Source organism: Mustela nivalis (genome assembly GCF_964662115.1).
Source record: "Mustela nivalis genome assembly, chromosome: 8".
NCBI classification, from domain to species: Eukaryota; Metazoa; Chordata; class Mammalia; order Carnivora; family Mustelidae; genus Mustela; species Mustela nivalis.
Window position 1 is genome coordinate 121,425,935 of NC_139027.1, and position 24,693 is coordinate 121,450,627.

Below are 24,693 nucleotides of genomic sequence, written 5' to 3' on the forward strand. Positions count from 1 at the left end.
TTGAGTTAACGTCTCCCGTGCTTAGCATACTCATTTGTTAAATGGAGAAAGCAGCACTTAATTCCTAAGGGTGTTAAGAGAATTACATGAGAAGACACAAGTAAAATGCTTAGCACAGTGTTTAATCAATGTCAGCCTCAGCGAAATGCAAGGATTCTTCACTCACTCAGCAAGGAACAAGACAGAGAATTCCATCTCATAAATTTTTATTATAGTGGAAGTGAGAAAGACAAACTAGCAGACAAGTGAAAATGATAGTATCAGAGAGTGAGAAGTACTACTAAATAAATAAATAAATAAATAGGGTGATTTAGGAGATTGACCTGTAGGGGGTGGGTAGTTAAGGGAGCTGATCCTGAGGTGACATTTTGAGCTGAAATCTCAAGAAGCAGTCAGTAATGAGAGTGTGTTTCAGTTACTAACAACAAATGCTCTGAAGTTTCGAGTTTGGAAGAGCTATACCCCCTCCTGGGCCTATTGGCCCAATTATAAAATGAAGGGGTTGGGTCTTCTGACTTCTTGGAGTCCTTCCTCTATAGCCTAGGACTCCAGAAATCTGTCCATTTGTCCAAGTTCCCACTGCGGGTGCCTGTTACTGTCGTGGCTGGAGCCCAGAGGTCCAGTCCACCAGGCTGTCAGGCTTTTTTACACGGTGGGATCCAACTTTCCAGGAGACTGGGTGGATCCCGGTGGTGCTGGCCTGAATTGGAAGGAACTTGGCCTCACCCTCGCTAGGAGCTTTTTTGGAACTGCTGAGGAGACCGTGAAGCCACCAGCGCCAGCAGACCCGCCCACAGGACTGGACTGCCACACCCAAGCCGCCCCCCCCCCCTTGCTTCTCCACTCCCACTACCTGCCCCAGGTGTCGTGCCCGTCACAGGTGAGAGGTCGCAGCTCGTCGTAGGGAAAGGCATTCTCCAGGTAGCTGTCGTAGGCGTGGTAGAACATGGCCTTGACTCGCTCCCTGGTGCGCGGTACAAGAAATAAGTCAGGGGGCCACAAAACGAAACGAGGCAGGGAAAAGGACAAGAAATAGGGCGGAAAGTGGGGAATCACCACCTGAGCCCAGTGGCGGGATCCCTCAGGGTGGCGGGTCCTGGGACCAAGGGAAAGGAAAGGGACCGGGTCTGCGCTTCCCCTTCCCCAACTAAGGAAGGGCTAGGAGCCTGACCCCCTTCACCTGTAGTGAGCGGGGTCGGGCGCGGTGCCATCCGGGCCTGGCGCACCATGGTGCAGGGGCAGCAGCACGCACAGGAGGCCGAGCGGGATCAGCAGCCGGAAAGGCATAGAGCTCGCGTCCTGTCAGCGAGGCCGCCGCAGCAGCAGCCACCGCCACCCGCTCATCCTGCGAGCCTCTCTGCTGGTTGTTCCGGGAATCCGCGCCCCTGCGCCTGCGCGCTGATGAATCAGTTACCCACTTCCGGACTACAAGTCCCAGAATATAATGCGAGGTGGAATCCAGGCAAAGAGCATCTTGGGACATACAGTCCCTGAAGTGGAAATGAACGTGGCTGAAAAACAGTGGCTACTACAGATACTATAATTAACTAATGTTTTAGTAACAGCATTTGTTGAGCACTTATTGTGTACTACGACAGTATTGAACACTTTAAATACATAATTTTTTTCAACCACCGTATAAACATTAAAGACAGAGGACAGAAAGCAGGAGACTTAGATAACACAGGTGCACTGCAGTAGTTTCCTGTGACGACTATAAAAAATTACCACACATTTGGTGGCTTAAAGCAACAGAAACCGATTCTCTCTTACTTCTGGAGGCCAGAAGTCTGAAATCAGTTTCACTGGATCAAATTCCTCTGGAATCTCAAGAGGAAAATAAGCTCTTTGCCTCTCCAGCTTCTCCTGGAGAAGAGAAAGTTGCAGTATTCTTTAGCCTGTGGCCGTATCACTCCAAACTCTGCCTTCTTGTGAGTGTGTCTTACCACTCTCTCCACTTATCTCTTATAAGGACACTTGTGATTGCATTTAGGTTCCACCTGAGTAATACAAGATAACAACCCCCCCCCCCAACTCAATCACATTTGCGAAATATGATTTTTGAGTAAATATTTGTGTTTTTTTGTTGGGTAATATCCCGTGTGTGTGTGTGTGTGTGTGTGTGTGTGTGTGTGTGTGTTGTGTATACACATATACAGACACACACACACAGTGTGCAGAAGCTTTTTTTTTTTTTTTTTTTAGATTTTATTTATTTATTTGGCAGACAGAGATCACAAGTAGGTAGAGAGGCAGGCAGAGAGAAAGGAGGAAGCAGGCTCTCCGTGGAGTAGAGAGCGCGATGCGGGGCTGGATCCCATCACCCTGGGATCATGACCCAACCTGAAGGCAGAGACTTTAAACCACTGAGCCACCCAGGCGCCCCTGCAGAAGCTTTTTTAAAAATATATTTTATTTATTTGAGAGAGAGAGAGAACGAGCACATAAGCAGGGGTGGGAGGGCAGAGGGAGAGACAGACATCTGTCCCAGTCTGGGACAGATGAGCAGGGAGCCCAATCTGGGGCTCAATCCCAGGACCCCAAGATCATCGCCTGACCCAATGGCAGTGCTCAACAGACTGAGCCACCCAAGTGCCCCCGTGTAGAAGATTTTTACTGTGATGTAGCCCCAATAGTTTATTTTTGCTTTTGTTTCCCTTGCCTCAGGAGACATATCTAGAAAAATTAAGTCACTATGGCTAATGTCAAAGAAGTCATTGCCTGGGGCACCTGGCAGGCTCAATCGGTAGAGCATATGATTCACATTCTTGGAGTCATGAGTTGAAGCCTCACATTGGGCATAGAGTCTACTCAAAAATAAAGTTACTGCTTATAATCCATTTTAAATTTATTTTTGTATGTGATGTAAGAAAGAAGTCCAGTTTCATTCTTTTGCATGTTACTGTCCATTTTTCCCAACACTATTTACTAAGGAGACATTCTTTTTCCCATTTGATATTCTCTCCTACTTTGTCACAGATTAAGTGACCATAGTTGTGGGTTCATTTCTGGATTTTCCATTCTGTTCCATTGATCTACATGTCTGTTTTGCCAGTACCGTGCTGTTTTGATTACTACAGCTTTGTAATATAACTTGAAGCCTGAAATTGTGATGCCTCCAGCTTTGCTTTTCTTCTTTAACATTGCTTTAGCTATTTGGGGTCTTTTTTGGTTCCACACCAATATTAGAATTGTTTGTTCTAGCTTTGTGAAAAATGCCTTTGGTATTTTGATAGGGATTGCATTAAATATATAGATTCCTTTGGGTAGTATAGACATTTTAACAATATTTGTTCTTCCAATCGATGAGCATGGACTGTCTTTCCATTTCTTGGTGTCATCTTCAATTTCTTTCATCAGTGTTTTCTAGTTTTCAGAGTACAGATCTTTCACCTCTTTGGTTAGGTTTATTCCTAGGTATTTTATAATTTTTGATGCAGTTGTAAATGGGATTGTTTTCTTAATTTCTCCTTCTGCTGCTTCATTATTGATGTACAGAAATCCAACAGACTTATGTATATTGGTTTTGTATCCTGTGACTTTACAGAATTTATCAGTTCTAGCAGTTTTTTAGGGGGGAGTCTTTCAGGTATTCTGTGAATAGTACCAGAACATCTGCCCTTATTAATTGAATGTGTTGTTGTAGGCAATAATTTCTGCCCTTGAGAGTCTGATGGACAGTGCATGGCATACAATCAAAATTCCAAAGTAGTCAGGCCACAATCCTTTCCTTTGAAGTGCTTGCAATTTTGATAAAAATGAAAGACATCTATTGGAAAATACCTGAAACCGTAGAGGGTCAAGTCTTCTTGTGGGTGAATAGAGTTCGAGGATGCTCAGATTGTGTTAGTCCCCAGCGTGAAAGTTCTTGGTCTCTGTGACAAGCAGAATGAGCTTTGGACTAGTGGTCAGAAGCCCTTGGTTCTATTACTGGTTTAGCCATCATTTCTGTGTGATCTTTTTCCCCTGTGGGGATTCAATTTCCATATCTGGAAAGTGAGAGAACGAGACTGCCTCTCAACACAAGGAAAATATTAACAGATTCATGCAGAGTTATTGCAAAAAAAAAAAAAAAGCCCCAAAAAAACCAGAAAACAGAATTCCACACATATCAACTGCAGAATTTTCCCCCAGAAACAATCATGAAGCCAAATAAAACTATAGGAAAACACTCTAAATTTGACTGTTTTCCATCTGAATAATAACCATAATAATGCTAATATGAAAATGGCCAAGATATATTGATCATAGCCAGTACTTATATAGCAACTTACTATGTTCCAGACACTGTTCTTAGTACTTTACAGGTATCAACACCATTAATCCTCACCACAACCCTCTGGAACAGTACTATTATTATCATCTTACAGATTTAAAAGAAATGGAAGCACAGGTTTTAAAAATTGAATGAGGGGTAGAGCCAAGATTTGGTGTCAGTCTATGATGAAATTAATGATAAATGTTTAGATAAAAGGCCAATACAGAATTTAAAAAGTAGAGATTTGATTGACTTCTGCAATGTCCTCTGGCTTTAGCTGCATATAATTCTACATTCAACATTCCCTTTCTTTTTGCTGGGAAGTCAGAGTAAAAAGTTCAGTTCCCTGGGCACCTGGGTGGCTCAGTGGGTTAGGCCGCTGCCTTTGGCTCAGGTCATGGTCTCAGGGTCCTGGGATCGAGCCCCACATCGGGCTCTCTGCTCAGCGGGGAGCCTGCTTCCTCCTCTCTCTCTGCCTGCCTCTCTGCCTCTTTGTGACGTCTATCAAATAAATAAATAAAATCTTTAAAAAAAAAAAAAAAGTTCAGTTCCCTGAAGATGGAAGTCAAAGCACTGTAGTTCTCTTTTGACCCAGTTCTCTCTTGACTACTTTTAGCAAGGAAGTATCTGGGAATTCTTTTTCTAGCATCTGGGGGCCATGTGGTTCAAGCAGATTCAACCACCTCCCAGAGCAGAACTTGTATGCTACATATTTTGTGACTGCCAAGAAATAACTAGTTTATCCCTGGGAAAGTTTCCATCTGTTGCTTTGTAGAAATGTTTGAATTTCCCCTGTCTCCAGCATGTCCATGCTTTTAGAACAATGATCCTTGGACAGAGCCCCAGAACGTGTTTTACAGTGCTCATGTTCCAACTGAACTTGGACCTATGGCAATTTGCCTAGAGAAACCTAGCCATCCTGGGTGTATTTAGGCAAAAGTGTAGAATCAAGAAGAGACCACACATGGTCTCATACTCTGGTCTGTCCAAGGTCTTGGGCCAGATTACAGTCTTTGACGTCTCAAGCCTTGAAAATGGTGTCCATCCCTCATGTGCAATTTAAAACAAAAGTAATCCTATACTATAAAATTAATGGAGGCAATAGGCAAAAGATGGAAATAGTGCAAATGCCCTCTGATCCACAAATGGATAAACAACATGTCATAAAAATACGATGGAATATTATTCACCCTTCAAAAGGAAGGAGGTTCTGACACATGCTACAACATGGACAAACCTTGACGACATTATGCTAAGTTAAATAAGCCATCCACAAAAGAACAAATATTGCATGATATCACCTAGATGAGGCACCTAGAGTAGTCAAATGCATAGAGACACAAAAGTAGAAGGGTAGTTGCCAGGGGCTTGGGATGAGGGGAACGGGTTACTGTTGAATAGGTACAGAGTTTGAATTCTGCAAGATGAAGAGTTCTGGAGACAGATGGTGGTAATGGTTGTACAACATGTCTTTAACACCACTGAACTGTGCATTAAAATGGTTAAATAGATCTTGTGTGATATGTATTTTATTATAATTTTTTAAACTAAAAAAAAAATGGAAGAAATAAACGGATAGTGGGTCAACACTTTTCTGATTTTTCCATGGTGTCTACTTTACTGTGTTTTGGAAACATCCAGTTCTTTCAAAGCAAATATGTCCTTTTGGGGATGGGGGTGACTCCTCTGTGATGTCCAAAGCAGACACTCCCCTCTGCCTATTTGGTGACACAGAATTAGCCAGATAGCACCCCAAGTTGAGGGAGGGAAGAGCATAGGTATCCTACAGGTTTCCCCTCTCAGCCAACCTGTTCTGTAGGCCCTAAACTCTGCTGCTGGAGAAAAGGAAAAAAATCCAATCAAATGAAAATCATTCAGCAAACATTTATTGAGAACCTTAACAACAACAGTTAGTATTTATAATTAAACTTATTAGTGTTAAGAAAAACGATCTGAAACATGTTACTAAAATAACATGTGACTTTTTTTTCTAAAGATTTTAAGTAATCTCTACACCCACAGTGGGCCTCAAAGTCACAACCAAGAGGAGATCAAGAGTTGCATGCTCAACCCACTGAGCCAGCCAGCCGCCCTCGTGAGACCTTTTAGTCTCATAATAAAGCATGGACCAGCATGTCTACTTAAGAGTCATCGGCTTGTAAAGAGAAGTTTAACATTATTGACACAACTGGCTAGGGCCCAGACACTTTACAGTTCTGTAAAATGATAAACTGTGATGATTTCATTTTCAGTCTGTAGTGAAGACAATCCCAAAGGTTATGGTTTTATTACCCTGTAAGACATTAATTCATTTTGCATATAATTTAGCAATCTTATTTTTTTTCAATGTTTTTCTTTTTTCATTGACTATGAAAACTTCAGTTTTTATATTCTATTTTGAACTGGCTTTGCCATCCTGCTAGTCCCTTTATTAATGAGCTAAATGAAAATTTGACCCATGTTCAGTGTCTGTTTGTATGAGAATGATGTTTTTAGCATACTGAGAATTATCCGTGACACTGTATAAGATCTGTGATTAAGCCTTTCACAGACCCATGACACCCCTTTGGGATCATTTCTGTTTTATCCCCATTTTCCAGCTGAGAAATCGGAGGCACAAAAAAGATTAGATAATTTTATTTTTTAAGAAGATTGATTGATTGATTTTAAAGATTTATTTACTTGAGAGAGAGAGGGAGGGAGAGGGGGAGGGGAGGGGGAGAGGGAAAGAATCTCCTGCAGACTTCCTGGTAAGCGGGGAGCTGATGTGAGGCTCCATCTCAGGACCCTGAGATCATGACCTGAGGCAAAATCAAGAGTCGGACCCTTAACCGACTGAGCCACTCAGGCACCCCAAAAAAGATTAGATAATTTTCTATGGGCCAATTACGTGCCAGGCATTTTGTGAGTCACAATTTTCTTTCCTTCCCCGGATGTCCTATTTATTTGTTCATTCACCCAATAAACATCAATTGAACACTTACTCTGTGCCAAGTACTCTGCTAGCCTGGTGACGCAGAAATGTTAAAACACATTCCCTGCCCTCCTACAGCTTTTGGTGTGGAGGACAGATGCTTAAACAGACAATTATCACGGAAATAATTAAGGGCTATGAAGAGTGAAAAGAGAGAGCTATAGTAGAACAGCAGGAATTGCCAGCTCAGACTTGTGGGTATGAAGTTAGGAAAGGCTTCCTCGAGGGGCACCTGGATGACTCAGTCAGTTAAGCATCTGCCTTCACCTCAAGCCATGATCCCAGGGTCCTGGGATCGAGCCCTACATGGGGCTCCCTGTTCAGTGGGAAGCCTGCTTCTCTCTCTCCCCACTCCTGCTCATGCTCTCTCTTGCTATCTCTCTCTCTCTCTCTCTAATAAATAAAATATTTAAAAAAAAAGACGTCCTGGAGTAGGTGGCACCTACTCTAACAAGTGTTGGGGAGGCCAAAGAAGGAGGTGAGAGTCACCTCAAGATAAAGTCTCAATTCTTTAATGCAGCAGGAAAGACTCTTCGTCAGATTCCAGCCCCCCCCCCCCTTCACATCACATCTGCCTCCCCAACGTTTGTTCTGTTTTGGCCATCCTTAAATACTACCAATGGCTCAAGCCTATTACGTTCATTTTCTTTCTTTCCTTCCTTCTTTCTTTCTTTTTCTTTCTTGCTTGCTTGCCTGCCTCCCTCCCTCCCTCCCTTCCTTCCTTCCTTCCTTCTTTCTAAATCTTATCTGTTTCAGGTCCTAGCACACAGTAAGTGCTCAATAAATACCCATTGAATAAAGGAATGAAGCATCAGGTGAAGCACATTAGAGGAAATAAAGGAAGAAGAGAAGATGGCTCCAGAAGCGTTTAGAAATAAATAATGCCCCCCCCAAAATTGTGAATGGCTCACAGTAGCCGAAGCATAGAGTAGTGGTAATGACTGCTGAGTGAGCTAACAGAAATAATATGTGCCCAGAGCTGTACTAAGTAATTCTCTTATACCAGCTCATTTCCTTCTCACAACAGCTCTGCGAGGCAGGTACTGTTGTTCTTCCTGTTTTTCTGATGGTCTCAGAGAGTCCGAACAGCATCCCCTAAATCTAACAGCTAGCAAGTGGCAGGACTGAGATGTAAATCCCGGCAGCTTTACCCAAGCCCGTGTTCTCATCCTAGGTCACACTCCATACTTCCTCTGTTCTGGGTCCTGGAAGGTAGGAGTGGGATGAGAAGAGAGCACAAGATTTAGAGTCTGGGAGAGAAGACAAGAGAAAGGAGGTGACAATGGAGCTACAACCGGACGCAAATTCTATTGGTTTTGTAAGAAGAGGGAGAGGTCATTTCTAACATCTGGGAAGGCTTTTCAGAAGGAGGTGGTGCCACTGCAGGGCTTTATAAGGAGTGGGGAGAATTTGGAGACATCTGGAGAAAAAGAACCAAAGAATAAAATATACATAAAAAGGAAAATACCTCATAAAGAAATTTCATCTCAGTAATGCAAGGTTAGTTTGATAATATAAACTTAAAACATTTGTCATGTTAACAGGTTAAAGATGGAAACTTGTATGATCATGTCATTAGATTATGGTAAAGGATTTGAAAAACTCAAAACAGTTATGATAAAAACTCAGTAAACTAGAAATAAAAGGAATCCTATTTAATACAATAAAGGGTATCTATTAAAAATACAGCAAGCATCATGTTTAATGGTAAAAAGGTGAAAACTTTCCATTTTAAACCAGGAAAATTTTAAGAATACTTAAAAAAATTATTTCTATTCACATTGCATTAGAGGTTGTAGCCAGAACAATAAGTTAAGAAAAGGAAACTATAGGGGCACCTGGGTGCCTCAGTTGGTTAAACATCTGACTCTTGATTTCGGCTCGGGTCATGATTTCAGGGTTGTGAGACTGAGCCCCACATCAGGCACTGTGCTGGGCATGGAGCCTGCTTAGGATTCCCTCTCTCCCTCTCCCCCTCCCCCCCAAATAAAGAAACTATAAAAATTAGAAAAAAGGAAATAAAAGTCACTATGTATTAGTGATATATGCATATAACTATGCATATATGAAATTCAAAAGAATCTGTAATTATTGAAATAAATAAAAGAGTTTACTAAGGTTTCTAGATACAGAATCAATGCAACAAAATAATCATATTCTTATACTAGCAATAAGCCGCTAGAACATGGCATTTCTTTTAAATACTATTTTCGGTAACATTTTAAGATATGAAAGGCCCAGGGACACCTGGGTGGCTCAGTCGGTTAAGAGTCTGCCTTCAGCTCAGGTCATGATCCCAGGGTCCAGGGATGGAGTCCCACATCAAGCTCCTTGCTCAGCAGGGAGTGTGCTTTTCCCCCTGCTTGTGCTCTTTCTCTTTCTCTGACATAAGAAATAAGTAAAATATCTTAAAAAATATATGAAAGGCCCAGGGGGGAAAATCTGTCAAAGGATGGGGAAGATGTCTAGAGATAAACTTATAAAACTCTGAAAGGCACCAAAGAAGATATAAATAAATAAAGAGATATACGCTATCGTGCATTGAATGATTTAATATCCTGAAGACGTCAATTCTCCCCCAAACCATTAACACATCTAATGGGATACCAACCAAATCCTAACAACCTGGTAAAGTGATTCTAAAAGTTATGTATAGAAGTTCAACATACAAACACAGCCAAGATACTCTTGAGGGACAGAGTAGGAAGACTCGATTTCCAAGATATGAAGGTGTATTATTATAAAACCATACCAATTAGGATAACACGGCCTTGGTGCAGGGAGAGAAAAATAGGCTATTGAAACAGAATAAACACATTTACTGTCAGGCATATCACTGCAGATCAGTGAGGAAGGGCAGAATTCTAATAAACGGTGTTGGGGAAACTGGATACCGGCATAAAGGAAACTAATCTTGACCTGCACTTCACACCATACACCTAAAGGTAAAAGGTTAAACTGTAAAGCTTTGGAAGATAAATTGGAAACATCTTCATGATCCCAGGATAGGGAAGGATTTCTGAAGGCACAAAAAGCATGAACTAATGGAAAAGATTTATAAAGTTGACCATCTTAAAATTAGGAACTTCTGTTTATCTAAAAAGAAGATAAGGAAAGTGAAAAGATAATATTTGTGTGTTCTGTGTTCAGGAAATCAGGAGGAGCAGATTTGGCTGAGACCAGAGTACATGGAAAGATAAGGCTGGGTAGATAGGCAGGAGCTGAGCCAGGAACATACCAGGCTTCCACTGAGGAGGCGAGAGCGGGAATCGCTCTGACGTGACGGACTTCTTTTCATCTTCCCTAAATTGGGGTGGGTTAGTGACTACGTGGGGAAAGTTCTGAGGAAGATTCATATCTTCCTTGCCTCCCCTTCAGGATCATACTTAAAGTCAACGGTCATTCTTCCTGCTGCAGGGTCACTTCCGTTTGCTGCCCCCAACCCAAAGCCAAGGCCCTTTCTTATCTCTCCCACCTACTGAATTCACACTCTGTCCTGGCACTTTGTATAAAAGTAACCTCATTTATCCTTATGGGACGGTCTAATAGTTACAAAAGTATGTTTCAGGTGAACAGGTCCGATCACTGTTCTCTGCCTCCGTTCCTTCATCTATGAGATGTGAATAATGGCGGTTTCTTTATACGTTTCATAGGGCACTAGTGAGAATAAAACACATGTATTCTGCTTGCTTAAGACAGTGCCCAGGGGCGCCTGGGTGGCTCAGCGGGTTAAAGCCTCTGCCTTCGGCCCAGGTCATGATCCCAGGACCCTGGGATCGAGCCCTGCATCGGGCTCTATGCTCAGTGCAGAGCCTGCTTCTCTCTCTCTCTCTCTCTCTCTCTCTCTGCCTGCCTCTCTGCTACTTGTGTTCTCTGTTAAATATATAAATAAAATCTTAAAAAAAAAAATACAGTGCCCAGTACATGCGTAAGTTCTCCATGCGTGGTTACTAGTCCTCGTCGTAAGCAGGAGGTGATCTCTGAAGGGACCACACTCCGTTGTTATCTGAGTTGGGTCTGGTTGGTCAAACCGTTAGCTACTCTCCAGTAGCTAAGAGGGGAGGGAGAGCCCTGGTCTTCTGAAGTCCAGCTGGGCACATCGCCAGTCCCTGGCTCAGCTCAGCCTCTCCTCGCCCACTGGGGCTGCACCGGCACTGGCCCCTGCTCGGCTTCCTGTCTCCCTTATCTTCTCCTGGCATGTGCTCTCTAGAGTGGGAAATGCTACCACTGGCTTCCTTCACTTCCCCCTGCTCAACAGGACCTTCATTCTTTAGATCTCAGTCAAATTGCAGCTGGCCCTATGCCCACTCTGCTCTGTGATCTTCTATCCCTCGTCCACCCAGGCCCCATGTAGCACAGGCTCCAGCTCCAATCACAACCTGTCTTTTCTCTTTCCCGTCCCAGCCCTGAGTTTAGAAGGGGATGTGAGGATGCCCCTCAAGCTGTCCCCACTCGCCACCTTCCCCACCCCAATACTCTCTTCATACTCCCTGTACCCAAACCCATACCCCTTGGTTTTTGAGTTCAAATCCCTGCTCTGTACTTTCATGGTGTGTGACCTTGGGCAAGTTACTTAGCCTCTCTGGGCTTGAGTTCTCTCATCAGCAACATGGAGACATTGAGCCTGGTGCTATCCTCCCCAGAGAAAATGAGAAAGGCCTAGGACACAGTATGAATTTGGGGCACATTTTATATTATATATAACATAAATATTCAGGAGTGTTGGAAGTATGTGTTCAAAAATGTATTGCTGGAGAGTGATCCCCTAAAACTTTTGAGACACTATGTGGTGGCTAAATTCACAAACTTTGGCATCAGAGAAACATGGGTTCAAATTATAGTTTTTGCTGTGTGATCTTAGGTAAGTCACTTACCCTCTCAGAGCCTCAGTTTATTAGGAAAATGGTGATGTTAATGAAGCCACCTCGAAAGACTGGCATATGGATAAAATGAGATTATTTGTGTATAGAGCTTAACACTGCTCCTGGCCCACTATAAATGTTAGCTATAATAATAATCGTTATCTCTGCTATTTGATTTTTGGGGCACTGGTGTGTGAGGAGGACGCTTGGGAAGTAGCCATTGCTGTTGTCATCTCTGTCTATGACAGATCTAAGCTTGGTGGGAAAGGCCCATCTGTGATTAGCTCTGCGGATGCAGGTGTAGATCACTTTAACCCCAGGGATACAGGTCCTACCTGCACAGATCAGGCTGACAGCACCCAATTCTAAACTGGTCCAATCATATACTTTATTACCCTCCATCCCAAGGCGGCTTTCAGATCCTCAAGGGAGGAAAAAAAGGCAAAGCAAAAATATGCACAAACTCACTAGGAATCAGATGAAGCACAGAGAAACCAAAATGTAGTGCCATTTTATACCCATCTGACAATGCCAAGGGTTGGCAGGGATTTGGAGTGAGGGAAATCTCGTGCACTGTTGGGAATGTAAATTGGCCCAAACATTTTGCAAAACATTTTGGCAATTTTTAGTAAAGCTGAAGATGAATATACCTATGACTCAGCAATTCTACTCCCATGTTTGCACCTACAAAAACTCTCCCACGTATGCATAAGAAAACACATACAAGAAAGTCATACCAACACTTTGCATAAGCGAAAAAAAAGTCTGGTGGGGGGGAGGACTTTTAACAGAAGAATGAATAAATAAATTGTGGTATATTCATAAAATGGTATTATAAAGCTGGGGAAATTAATGGACCTACATATAATAATACGGATCAATCTTATTAATACATTAGGTGAAAAAAGTTTTAAGTTGCAGAGGAATACACGCACTTCAGTATTATTTATACAAAGCTCAGAATACGCAAACCATCATAACATATTGCTTACGGATATATGCATATTCAGTAGAGAATCCAGAAATGAGGAAACAAGAAATAGTAAATTCTTTTTGTTTTTTTTAAGATTTAACTTATTGGGCGCCTGGGTGGCTCAGTGGGTTAAGCCTCTACCTTTGGCTCAGGTCATGATCTCAGGGTCCTGGGATTGAGCCCCGCTCAATCAGGCTCTCTGCTCAGCGGGGAGCCTGCTTCCTCCTCCCTCTCTGCCTGCCTCTCTGCCTACTTGTGATCTCTCTCTGTCAAATAAATAAATACAATCTTTAAAAAAAAAAAAGATTTAACTTATTTATTTGAGAGAGAGAGCATGAGTAGGGGGCAGGGGGAGAAGCAGACTCCCCAGGATCATGACCTGAGCCAAAGGCAGACGCTTAACCAACTGAGCCATCCAGGAGTCCAGAGAAATGGTGAATTCTGATTAGTGGTTACTTTGGTGACAGGGCAGGGGGGAGAAAGTCACGGTCAGGGAGTTTAAGGGTCTTCAATTATATTGGTAATATTTTATTTCTTCCCCTGGGTAGTGAGGACAAGCAGGTTTGTAATAAAATGCTTCAGCCATGAAAAAAATTCTTCAAATATGGAATATTTCATAATCATTTTTTATAAAAGCCAAAAGAGTGTAACTGGCAGTGATTTAAGACCATCCATTCTTCCTGAGTACCAGTCCAGGAAACCAAGGTCCCCGTTTGCCTCCTGACTAGACCATTTTGGCAAGCTGGAAAAATACGTGATTCTTTCTTTCTTTTTTTTTTTTTTTAAGATTATTTATTTATTTATTTGACAGAGATCACAAGTAGGCAGAGAGGCAGGCAGAGAAAGAGGGGGAAGCAGGCTCCCTGCTGAGCAGAGAGCCCAATGCGGGGCTTGATCCCAGGACCCGGGGGCTCTATTCCACGACCCTGGGATAAGAACCGGAGCCGAAGGCAGAGGCTTTAATCCACTGAGCCACCCAGGTGCCCCAACACTTGGTTATTTCTAAGCTTATCTACAATGACTGAGGAGTAAGCACAGACACTCTTGCTTATATTCAGTTCAGAGAACGGGAGGCTGGTATGTGTTCAGGGTTTGCCCTGAAACCATTAGGACATCAACTCTCCCTCCAAGGAACAGTATATAAAATAAGGAAGTTAAAACCCCCATTTCAACCCTTTATCTAATCCTGTTTCCCAGAGCTAATCTCTCCTGACATCCCGCACCTGGTATTCTTCCTACAGATATAGGTGTTTTATTCAGACAGAAGTAACACTCTAAACTAAAACTAGATGGAATTATCCTGTACGTATCATTACACACTCCCCTTTCTCACTTATCAATGTCTCATGTCAGTACGTCAGCTCACGTGATCTGCCACCTTCTTCCCCCATAGTTTATTACTTAAACTTTTATTGTTAATTCCACACAAGATATATCATCTCATGTTAGGGGCGAACTTTTCTTTCTTTCTTTTTTTTTTAAATTTAAGATTATTTATTTATTTATTTGACAGAGATCACATGAAGTCAGAGAGGCAGGCAGAGAGAGAGGGAAAGCAGGCTCCCCGCTGAGCAGAGAGCCCGATGCGGGGCTCAATCCCAGGACCTTAAGATCACGACCCAAGCCGAAGGCAGAGGCTCAACCCAGTGAACCACCCAGGCGCCCCAGGGGCGAACTTTTCAAACAATATAGATAGAGTGATAAAACCCTTCACAAAATAGACGAAAAAGGCCTTCCACAAGACTGCCGCCCCGACACACACACACACACACACACACACACACACACACACACATTCACACACGCATGCGCCCACACAGGTGCCCACACACATTCATATGCACACACACACGTGCTTACACACATACACACACCATACACATATACATACACATCCGTATACTTCTAACCTTGGGCTCCTCCCTGATAATGAATCACTGGAGATAAATCACTGTTATATTTGATGCACATCCTTCCAGATTCCTTCCATAAAGAAATAGGTTGTTTAGTGGTAACGTGTGTGGCAGACACATACATGGTTCTAAACCTGATGTCCTGCAACTTACTCTTTGAGATTTATGCATATCTTCACTGTCTCAGTCAGCAATCACTGAGTCACTATCTCAATCACCTGTTAACTGATAGTGATTATGCATTGTAGTATTTATTATGTGCTCCCTTCCAAGCAAGGGAGCAAACAAGATGGACAACCTCTTGGGGCTCACATTCTGGTGGGACATTCAGACAAGAAACATGTAAATGAATAAGTAATATAATTTCAGGTAGTATTAAGTAATATGGAAATAGAGTGGAGATTAGGCAGGGGAGGGCTTTTGTTTTGTTTTGTTTTTTAACTACTACATAGTATTCCATAGGTAATTCTATAGGATTACCATAGCTGGGTGGAGTGACTTCCAAATGTTTCCACTTGCTTCCAGAGTAAGAAATACATTTTAAACTGCCATTCAAAATCCATCACAGAAACATACATTCACAAAACTAGAACAGGCATGTGTACAACTGAACGACTATTTCATAAAATAATGCTTACTCTGACCCAGAAGGAGGCACTGAAAATTTTTATTCTGTTCCAGTTCATAAAAACAAACAAAAACAAAAACAAAACTGCTGCTAGTCATCATCTGCTAAACTGTTTCATCATCCAGGAGTAGACTGTGACCTGTTTGAAAAATACTGCTTTAAGTGACCCATCCCCTAATGAGATTTAGATTGTTCATAATTCTCTCCTTTTACAAAGAGCACTGCAGTGAGCTGTTTTGTACTCATTTTGTAACTACGTATTTCTGAGAGCAAGATCCTTGATTGTGTAATTACTATAATCCTGATAAAACATAGCCAGCATGCTGGAAAACTGAACTCTAATCCCAATCGGTTACCAGCACGACATACAAACTTCTGTTGGGCAAGTCCCTGCACCTCTTGGGGCCTCAGTTTCCCCATCAATAACCTGCTGATCGCTACACCCTAGAGGGTGCTCCAAGTTGAAAGCAGATGCCCCACCCCCTGACTCAGCGAGGGCAGAACTTCTCTCTGAATCTGACTCCCCCTTTTCCGCTCCCCGTTTGGAAGAGGCCCAGGGAAAAGGGAAAAGGCAGGTCTGGGCAGGAGAGCCGATGCAGGGCGGGGCAAGGGAAGGGCAAGAGGGAGGCCAGCCCCCTAGTAGGAAATGAGACAGGGGAGGAATAACTTTATAAGCCTGCCGCCTTCTTCCTCCTCCTATCCTCTGGCCATCTTCCAACCTCCTCCGTTCAGCCTCCTCCCCTTCCAGACACTCCTCACTTCTTTTCCCTCTAGGCTGCAGCCAGCCAGAGCCCCCTGCCTGCCAGAGCCAGGAGCCCAGGTGGGGTAAGAACCTCAGCCCCAGGATGTTGACAACATTGATGCCACTGCTGCGTCTACTCCTCCTGCCTGGCTGGGCCTTTTGTAGCCAGGACGCCTCAGATGGTGAGTCAGGGGCACATCTCCTTCCTCGGGATGGTTCTGGAGACTCTCAGCTTGTCTGGGGCACATGGGGAAGACCAGCGGAGCGCTTCTCCCACAGTGCCTGTGCCTGCAGCCAGCCAGATCTCTCGATGGGGCAGGCTGGGTCCCGGGGACTGATTTGTGTCCCAAAGCCAAGGTGAGGAAGTACAGTTCGCCTGGGAAAGGGGGTGATGGAAGAGGCTGGAGGAACAGGACTGGAGAAACGGAAAGGGATGGGCAGAAAGGGTAACGGGGTTGGCCCTGGGGAGAGGGGGTGAGTCTGGAGAGGGAGTGCTGAGAGTAATGTGGATAGAGGTGAGTCCACGGAAGATGGGAAGAGACTTGGAGGAGAGATGAGAGATGGAAGGAATGGGAAGCTACTGGAGAGACTGGGGTTGAGAGAAGCAAGGCAGATAGGAAACTGGAGAAGGTGGAAGATGGGTGGCAGGGGGCAGCGGGAAAGTCTGGGGAAAGGGACGCTGTGGTCCATGGGTGAGCGTACAGGGGTCAGGCTGCCTTAAGTGGCTCTTTAAGCGGAGAAAGGAGTTATTGCTCTGTATTGTGACTGCACAGGGACCTCCTCTCCCCTTTCCTACAATCTCCAGAGCTATACTCTCCCCCACCCCACCAACCCCTGTCTTAGAGAGGGAGCAAATCACCAGAATTCTACAAGCGTTCACTACGGTTAATACACGCAGTGACGCATCTAACCCCCGCGATATCTCTATGGCGAGCAATATGATTATTTCCATTTTACAGCAGAGGAGACTGGGCGCAGGGCAGTTAAGAACCTTATCTAGGGTTACCCACACAGACCTACTTATTCATACCTGCAGACACAGAGCACTTTTCATATGCAAATGTGGACCAGCCGCACACACCACACACCCACAGATTGACAACCCCAGACCCACCCCTCCTCATACATTCTCTGGACATCAACCCTGTGGCAGGTCCTTAATAGGTGTAGAAGGCAGATAACCAGGCACAATTCTATAGCCTAGTGGAGCCCAGTCTAGTCTGTATATTCAGAGACAGTTATGTATTTGAAAACAGTTATGTGAAATCTGGGATCATTGAAACGGACTAACTGTGTCTGGGAGAGTAGGTAAGTATTTATTTATAGATTTTACTTATTTATTTGAGAGAGAGAGAGACAGAGAGCACAAGCAGGGAAGGGACAGAGGGAGAGGGAGAAGCAGATGGGAGCCTGATGTGGGGCTGAATCCCAGGACTATGAGATCATGACAAAAAAGAACGCTTAAGCATCTAAGCCACCCAGGCGTCCCTGTGTCTGGGAGGGTAAAGAGGACAGGCATTAGGAAAACTTTTACAAGGAGATGGCAACAGAGCTGGGTCTTTAGGCACGAAAAGAAGTTTGCCTGGAGGCAGAGCAACCTGGACAGGCTATTCCTGTCAGCCAGAAGGCAGCACGAGGAACTCCAAGTAGTTCACTGTATCTAAGCACAGGAAGAGGCCAGAGAAGCCAGCTGGGACCTGGTCTCCTGCAGCCTTGAATGCCGAGCGAAAGACTTTGGACTTCATTCTGTGGACAGACATCCCATGGGAAGACAGTACGGCTGAGTGGCTAACCGTGCCAGACTCACACTGCCTGCATTCAGATCTTGGTTCTGCTGTACCACTTAGCCCGCTTCCCTTATGCACTGAGGTTAATAACAGCAGCCACTGCATTGAGCTAATGGGAGGAAAGCACAAATAAGATAATAATGTGTGTAGGTACACTGTTTGGTTCATCATAAGTACTTAACAGCAATTATTACTATTATTTATAGGCGAATGTGTCACTGGAGCATTTTAAGTAGGAGAAGGGCATAATCTTACTTCTGGGTCAGATGGAGGTCAGATTGGAAGGAGTGAAACTGAACAATGAGGACAGGGGGATGAGGAAGGAAGTTACTACCCCCGTCCAGATGAGCACCTATGAGGCCTGAAGTAGGGCAGTGGCGGGGGAGGCCGAGAACTGGAGAAGGAATGGGATTTTATTGTAGGTCAGCCTGTGCTGACCAACCGGAAATGGAGGTAGTTAGGGGTGAGAGAGAAAGATCGGAGCGGCTTTTCCACTGACTGGATTACCCTGGAGCAAGTGGCTTCTGCTCTTCCCAGCCTCAGTTTCCTTATCTGTAAAATGGAGATAATAATCCCTGTCCTGCTCTCCGGACAGGATTGTGGGAGGAAGGGTGAAAGCACACTTTATAACTATAACTATGGGCGGCCAGGAAGGTGGGCGGCCGGCCTTTGGGTAGGGGGTTATTATCTCCAGCTTCACGCCGGCCCAAGAGCTGACGCGCTGACACCTACCCGCAGGCCTCCACATGCTCCAGATCTCCTACTTCCGTGACCCCTATCAAGTGTGGCACCGGGGCAACGCGTCGCTGGGGGGACTGACGACGCACGTGCTGGAAGGCCAGGACACCAACGTCACGATCACGCAGCTGCAGCCCTTGGAGGCGCCCGAGAGCTGGGTGCACACAGAGGAACACCTGAAGACCTACCTGAGAGAGTTCCAAATGATGGTGCAGCTGGTGCACCAGGAGCGGCGCTTGACCTGTGAGTGGCAGGTGCAGCCTGGGCGGGGCCGGCGAAGGTGGGCCTTCCGGCTGGGAGGCGTGGCCTGTGGGAGCGACTTGGTGGGGGCGGGCCTTGGAGAAAGGGGAGGGGCGTAAGGAAGAGGCGGGGTTCCTGGAGTGGTCTCTGTGAGCTGGCTCTCCGGAGGAGCCCAGGTGTCAGGGCACCTGCCTTTGCTGATTGCTGGGTGCGAGCTTGAGCCCGAAGAGGAGCCCTACTTGAGGACTCTAGGTCAGGCCCTCTTCTTGCTGGCATGACCTCGGGGTAGGCCGTGTTGGGACGTCCTGTCCCTGATCCATCCTAAACCCCAAAAGTTCATGTTCCCCCGGGTGGCCATCCTCCCACACCTGACACCCTCTCCACACAGCTGTCTCACCCTGAATCCCTCATCCACAGTTCCTCTGACCTTTCGCTGCTTCCTGGGCTGTGAGCAGCCTCCTGAGGGCTCTCCAGCCCGCGTCTTCTTCGAAGTGACTATGAATGGGAGCTCCTTTGTGAGTTTCCAGCCAGAGACAGCCTTATGGGTGGCAGGGCCCCAGGCACCGTCCAAGGTGGTTACCTTCACTGTGCATCAGCTCAACCTTTACAATCGTACTCGGTACGAACTGCAAGAATATCTGCGGGACATCTGCGTGCGGTACATGCAGGAGTATGTCACTTGGAAAAACTCAAAAGGTAGGATGGGAAGGGGGTAGAGGCTGGGTATAGGGTGGGTTCCAGGCAAATGGGTGGACCTGAAGGATGGGTGCCTTGAGCAACAGGAGGCCCCGGGCTGGGGGTTTGGGACAGAGTATACACAACTTCCATCACTTGGTGAATTAGCCCCTTCCTTTGCGGGTGGGAATCCCTTCGGGTGTGACTCAGAGCATGGACGAGAATGTTAGAGGTAGGTTCCTCAGGCTAACTCTGTGCATGTTCTGCAGGGAGCCAAACAGGCCGCTCCTACACTTCGCTGGTCCTGGGCGTCCTGGTGGGCAGTTTCATCATTGCTGGTGTGGCCGTAGGCATCTTTCTGTGCACAGGTGGACGGCGGTGTTGATTACTCTCCAGCCCCCTCTGAGAAAGGGCTGGACTGACGGGGGCTGGCAAGGGAAGACCTCAGCTCACGACAAAACCAAACACAGTCCCCCATCTGGGACATTACATCCCAGAAGGTTTGGAGTGGCGGCTCCTTCTCTCTGATCTGCCCACCCAGAGTCTGGGGGAGGGGAAGGGAAGGGAGGAGGCTAGGTAGACAGAGTCTTTGGTTTGCTGAGCACCTAAGAGCTTGCATGCTTTGCTGAATTGGTCTGAGAAGCGAATGCTTATCTATCTTTGTGGAAAACAGTTGATGGAGTTGGGTGGGGCTGGGGGGATGTCTATGGCACATCCTTCAAGGACAGAATCACCTGAGGCATTCAAAACACCTAACAAATACAAGAAGTCCATCCACAACCAAAATAAACAACATTCGGTGCTTCCGGGCACATCAGACTTGGGAAGGGACGCTGGTATAATAGAGGTAGACAGAAATAACCATAGAAATGGTGAAAGTGTAAAATATAAGTAATATGGGAGCAAAGAGTTATTAATTACTTAATAATATTATTAATAAATTCCTTACTTATGTATATGGCATTATTTTTTTCTCCCTCTACTTTGCAAAACTTCTGGGAATGTAGCCTTACCTTTTGCTTCTACTTTCTCATCTTCTGTACACTCCCAAACCACTGCAAACTGACTTCCTTATAAACTGCTCTAAGATCATCAATGACCTCTAATTGTAAATGCTTCATCCCACATGATATCCGTAACATTTTCTTTTGTGGACTAGAACCTTGACTTCTGAGATACCATCCTTCTAATTTTTAGAAACTGTTGTGGCCACTCATTCAATCCCTTTGCCTTTGTCGTCTTACTCCATTTGCCTTGGAAATGTGGCTTCCTTAGAATTCCATTTTTGGGGCTCTTTTTGTTCCCATTTGAACTGTACCCTTTGTGGATGAGCTGCTATGGCTTCAAATGCCACGTATTTGCGGTGTTTTCCATGGAAGACACATTCCATGGAAAACACATTTTGTCTTTAAAAGCCAGTGTTTTATCGTCAGGCTTGAGTTTTACTCCTTTGAATGAAGAATTTAACTTCTTCAAGTCTCAGTTTCTTCATAAATAAAGAGTATAATAAAAATAACACCTGCCTTTACCTCATTGAGGCTTTACAAGTATGAAGTAAGAATATAGATATACATCCCATAAAGAGACTGAGTCGGAAGAGATGAGGGAGGTTGCCTACTGTCTCCTCGCTTTGATTTTCAAAGCACCTTTGTATCAATGATCACATTCAATTCTCACAACCTCCCCTCAGAGTAAGGTCACAGAAGGCTGGAAACCACACGCCCACCTCAGACACTCCCAGACGGTGGCCCCCAGAGCTACAACTCAACCTAGAGGTTCATAGTAACACCTCAAGCTACCCCTGCCCACAGAATTTTCCCAAAGAAACTGCTTTGTCCTCAGTCCCTGGAGAAGAGCCAGAACTTGGGCAGCCATATCCCATAACAGGCAACCCTACTTCCGTGAACAGATTTGTCTAAGGGTGGGCACTGATCCAAGGACAGGCACCCCAGGGTTTCTCAGACTTTGGTCACCTGTGACCCACCTTCATGATTTTGCTATAGCATCACACCCTGACTATTTATGTACTGTTTTCCTTTAAATTGCTATATTTCTTAGTTATGCATTTTCCCCAAATATAAATTAAAATAAATGAAGTACTAAGTGCATTCAAAATTAAAAAAAGAAAGAATATAGATATAAAGCACTCGCCGCTGACCTCCAGACCCCCCATTTACATTAATTCTTGAAATCATCTCTAACTTAATATTTTGCAGACATTTCTGAGTCAACATGTTCTAAATTAAATTCCTTATCTTTCTCCCCAAACCTTTTCTCTCTCTCCTGTTGTTTGCTGTCAGTTAAACAGAATTACTATCAAATCATATCAGGGTAGAGATCTCAGGGTTAACCTTTATTGACTCCCTTTTCATCCCCACCTAGAAGAGAGAGTATCTGTAGAATTTAATCCACGTTTTCCACTCTCTTGCTTTTTTTTTTCCAAGATCGGGTCCCTCCTGTCTTTCTCTGTGGCAGGCCCGGAGGTATACTACCCGGTCCTACCTTCAGGGAAAGTCTAGCCATTTAGTTACAGGGCGTAGAGGCAGCAGCTAGCAAGCCTCTAGCTGCTTCAGTTCCTTCCGTGTCGGCCTCACCTGCAGAGAACAGTCCTGCAGGAGGTCACGTTCCTCCTGGGGCTGTCCTCATCTGGTGACTGAGCAAAGCAAAGATGCAAAGTTTCAGCCATTCTGGCTCACTGCAGGACAATTCTGATAAGCAGTATTCACTCCAGAGCTCCTTGCCAGGGGGGGGCTGGGTCTCTGTCATTGTCATATCTACACTGCAGTTTGACTTCTCCCTCTCTTCAACCCTGCTTCCTTTCCCCACTTAGTATCTTCTACCTCCATTGTCTCAGCATCTGCTTCCAGAAAACTCTACCCTATGACTGATAATCTTTTTTCTTTCTTTCTTCCTCCTTCCTTCCTTCCTCTTTCTCTCTCCCTCCTTCTCTAGATTGAGAGATTTGCTCAATATTGTATGTGGACTATGGCAATAGCCTCCTTCTGACTACTCTCCTGTCCTCTAATTTCTCTGAATTCTTATCCATCTACATGGCAATAAACAAGCAAACAAACAAACAAAGATCTCTCATGTCATCGTTGCTCTGCTTTGTAAAGCAGAGTAATTATTGAGCTAAAATCAGAATCCTTAAAATGATATTCAAGGCCTTGTACAATCTGGCCTCATCCTGAGTTTCATATTTTATATCCTACCACTCCTCTTCCCCCCACTGTGCTTTAGGCTCTCAATTTCAAAAGTATATTTTTATTTTTTTTAAAGATTTTATTTATTTATTTATTTGACAGACAGAGATCACAAGCAGGCAGAGAGGCAGGCAGAGAGAGGGGAAGGGAAGGAGACTCCCCGCTGAGCAGAGAACCTGATGCGGGGCTCAATCCTAGGACCCTGGGATCATAACCTAAGCCAAAGGCAGAGGCTTTAACCCACTGAGCCACACAGGCACCCTAAAAGTATATTTTTAAAGATTTTTTTTAAAGATTTTATTTATTTATTTGACAGACAGAGATCACAAGTAGGCAGAAAGGCAGGCAGAGAGGGAGGAAGAAGCAGCCCCCCCCCCCCCCCCCCCCCCGCCGAGCAGAGAGCAAGATGTGTGGGGCTCAATCCCAGGACCCTGGGACCATGACCCAAGCCGAAGGCAGAGGCTTTAATCCACTGAGCCACCCAGGAGTCCCTAAAAGTATATTTTTAAATAACAGAAGTAATACAACAATACTAGCAACACAGAAATTTACAAAGAAAGTTTTTGCAAAGGGAAAAGTGAAAGACCTGTGCTTTCTCTTTCTCCCTAACCTTACCTCAACAGTATGCCAGGTTTCTTAGTTTCCAGCAAAAGAAACCAACTCCACCAACTTAAGGAAGAAATAAACATACTGGAAGGTTACCAAGAAATCCTCGGTTTGATAGGAAGGTTAGCTAATTAAGTTCAGAGAATAGAACCAGGAGTATCAGCCAATGTCACAACAGAGGAATGATCTAGGTAAGGGGGCCACAGCTGGAACCACTGCTTTCATCATGAGCATCATTATGATGATGCCATCGTAAATTAATTCTACTCTGTCCCCGTGTTTTTACACTATTTGTTCAAGATTCAAAGTCCTGATGAGAGTGTCAAATGACCAAGCCTAAATCATGCCGCCCTTGCCTTAGCTGTAAGAGGGGAAAAGAGAAATTTTACGAGAGTAGCAAGGTTAAGGGAAAATGTATAGTTGTAAGTGCCTATATTAAAAAGAAGAAATACCTCAAATCAAAAACCTAACTTTTCACCTAAATAAGGTAGAAAAAGAGGATTAATCCAAACCTAAATCAAACAGAAAAAGGGAAAGAATAAGTAGATAAAATAAGTAAAATAGAGACTAGAAAAACAGTAAAGAAAATTAATAAAACCTCTTTAGCTGAAAAGATCAATAAAATTAACAAAACTTTAGGTAGACTTACCTATTAAAAAAATGAGAAGATCAAGTTATAAAAATGTTACAGAAATTACATTAGAGGGGTGCCTGGGTGGCTCAGTGGATTAAAGTCTCTGCCTTTGGCTCAGGTCATGGTCCCAGCGTTCTGGGATGGAGCCCCACATCGGGCTCTCTGCTCGGCAGGGAGACTGCTTCCCTTCCTCTCTCTCTGCCTGCCTCCCTGCCTACTTGTGATCTCTGTCTGTCAAATAAATAAATAAATAAAATCTTTTTAAAAAAGAAATTACATTAAAGAAATAAAAATGATTATAAGGAATACTACAAACAACTATATGCCTAATAAATTAGAGAACTTGGATGAAATGGACAAGTTCCTAGATAGACATCCATGCTTGACACAATCACAGATGCAGAAGAAATAGAAACCCTAAATAGATATATATATCAAGTAAAGAGACTGAATTAGTAAT

General features: G+C 44.3%; 3 protein-coding genes across 3 annotated transcripts in view; 1 reads left to right on the top strand and 2 right to left on the bottom strand.

Annotated features, from left to right (window-relative positions):
* LOC309872248 (ER degradation-enhancing alpha-mannosidase-like protein 2) overlaps positions 1-1,419 on the bottom strand; it is a 32,494-nt gene extending 31,075 nt beyond the window's left edge. The window contains exons 1-2 of the mRNA XM_082746162.1: positions 1,181-1,419; positions 854-964 (exon numbers count right to left, since the gene is read on the bottom strand). Coding sequence (XP_082602288.1) covers positions 854-964; positions 1,181-1,287 — 218 coding nt within the window. The 5' untranslated portion in view covers positions 1,288-1,419. The remainder of the gene's footprint in view (positions 1-853; positions 965-1,180) is intronic.
* Positions 1-24,693, bottom strand: part of TRPC4AP (transient receptor potential cation channel subfamily C member 4 associated protein) — a 265,655-nt gene that overhangs the window by 92,885 nt on the left and 148,077 nt on the right. The window lies entirely within an intron of this gene.
* PROCR (protein C receptor) lies at positions 16,149-20,746 on the top strand. Its single transcript, XM_082746173.1, has 4 exons — positions 16,149-16,532; positions 18,876-19,118; positions 19,533-19,811; positions 20,060-20,746. Exons 1-4 carry the CDS (start codon positions 16,454-16,456, stop codon positions 20,173-20,175), a joined length of 717 nt encoding a protein of 238 aa, XP_082602299.1. The 5' UTR covers positions 16,149-16,453; the 3' UTR covers positions 20,176-20,746.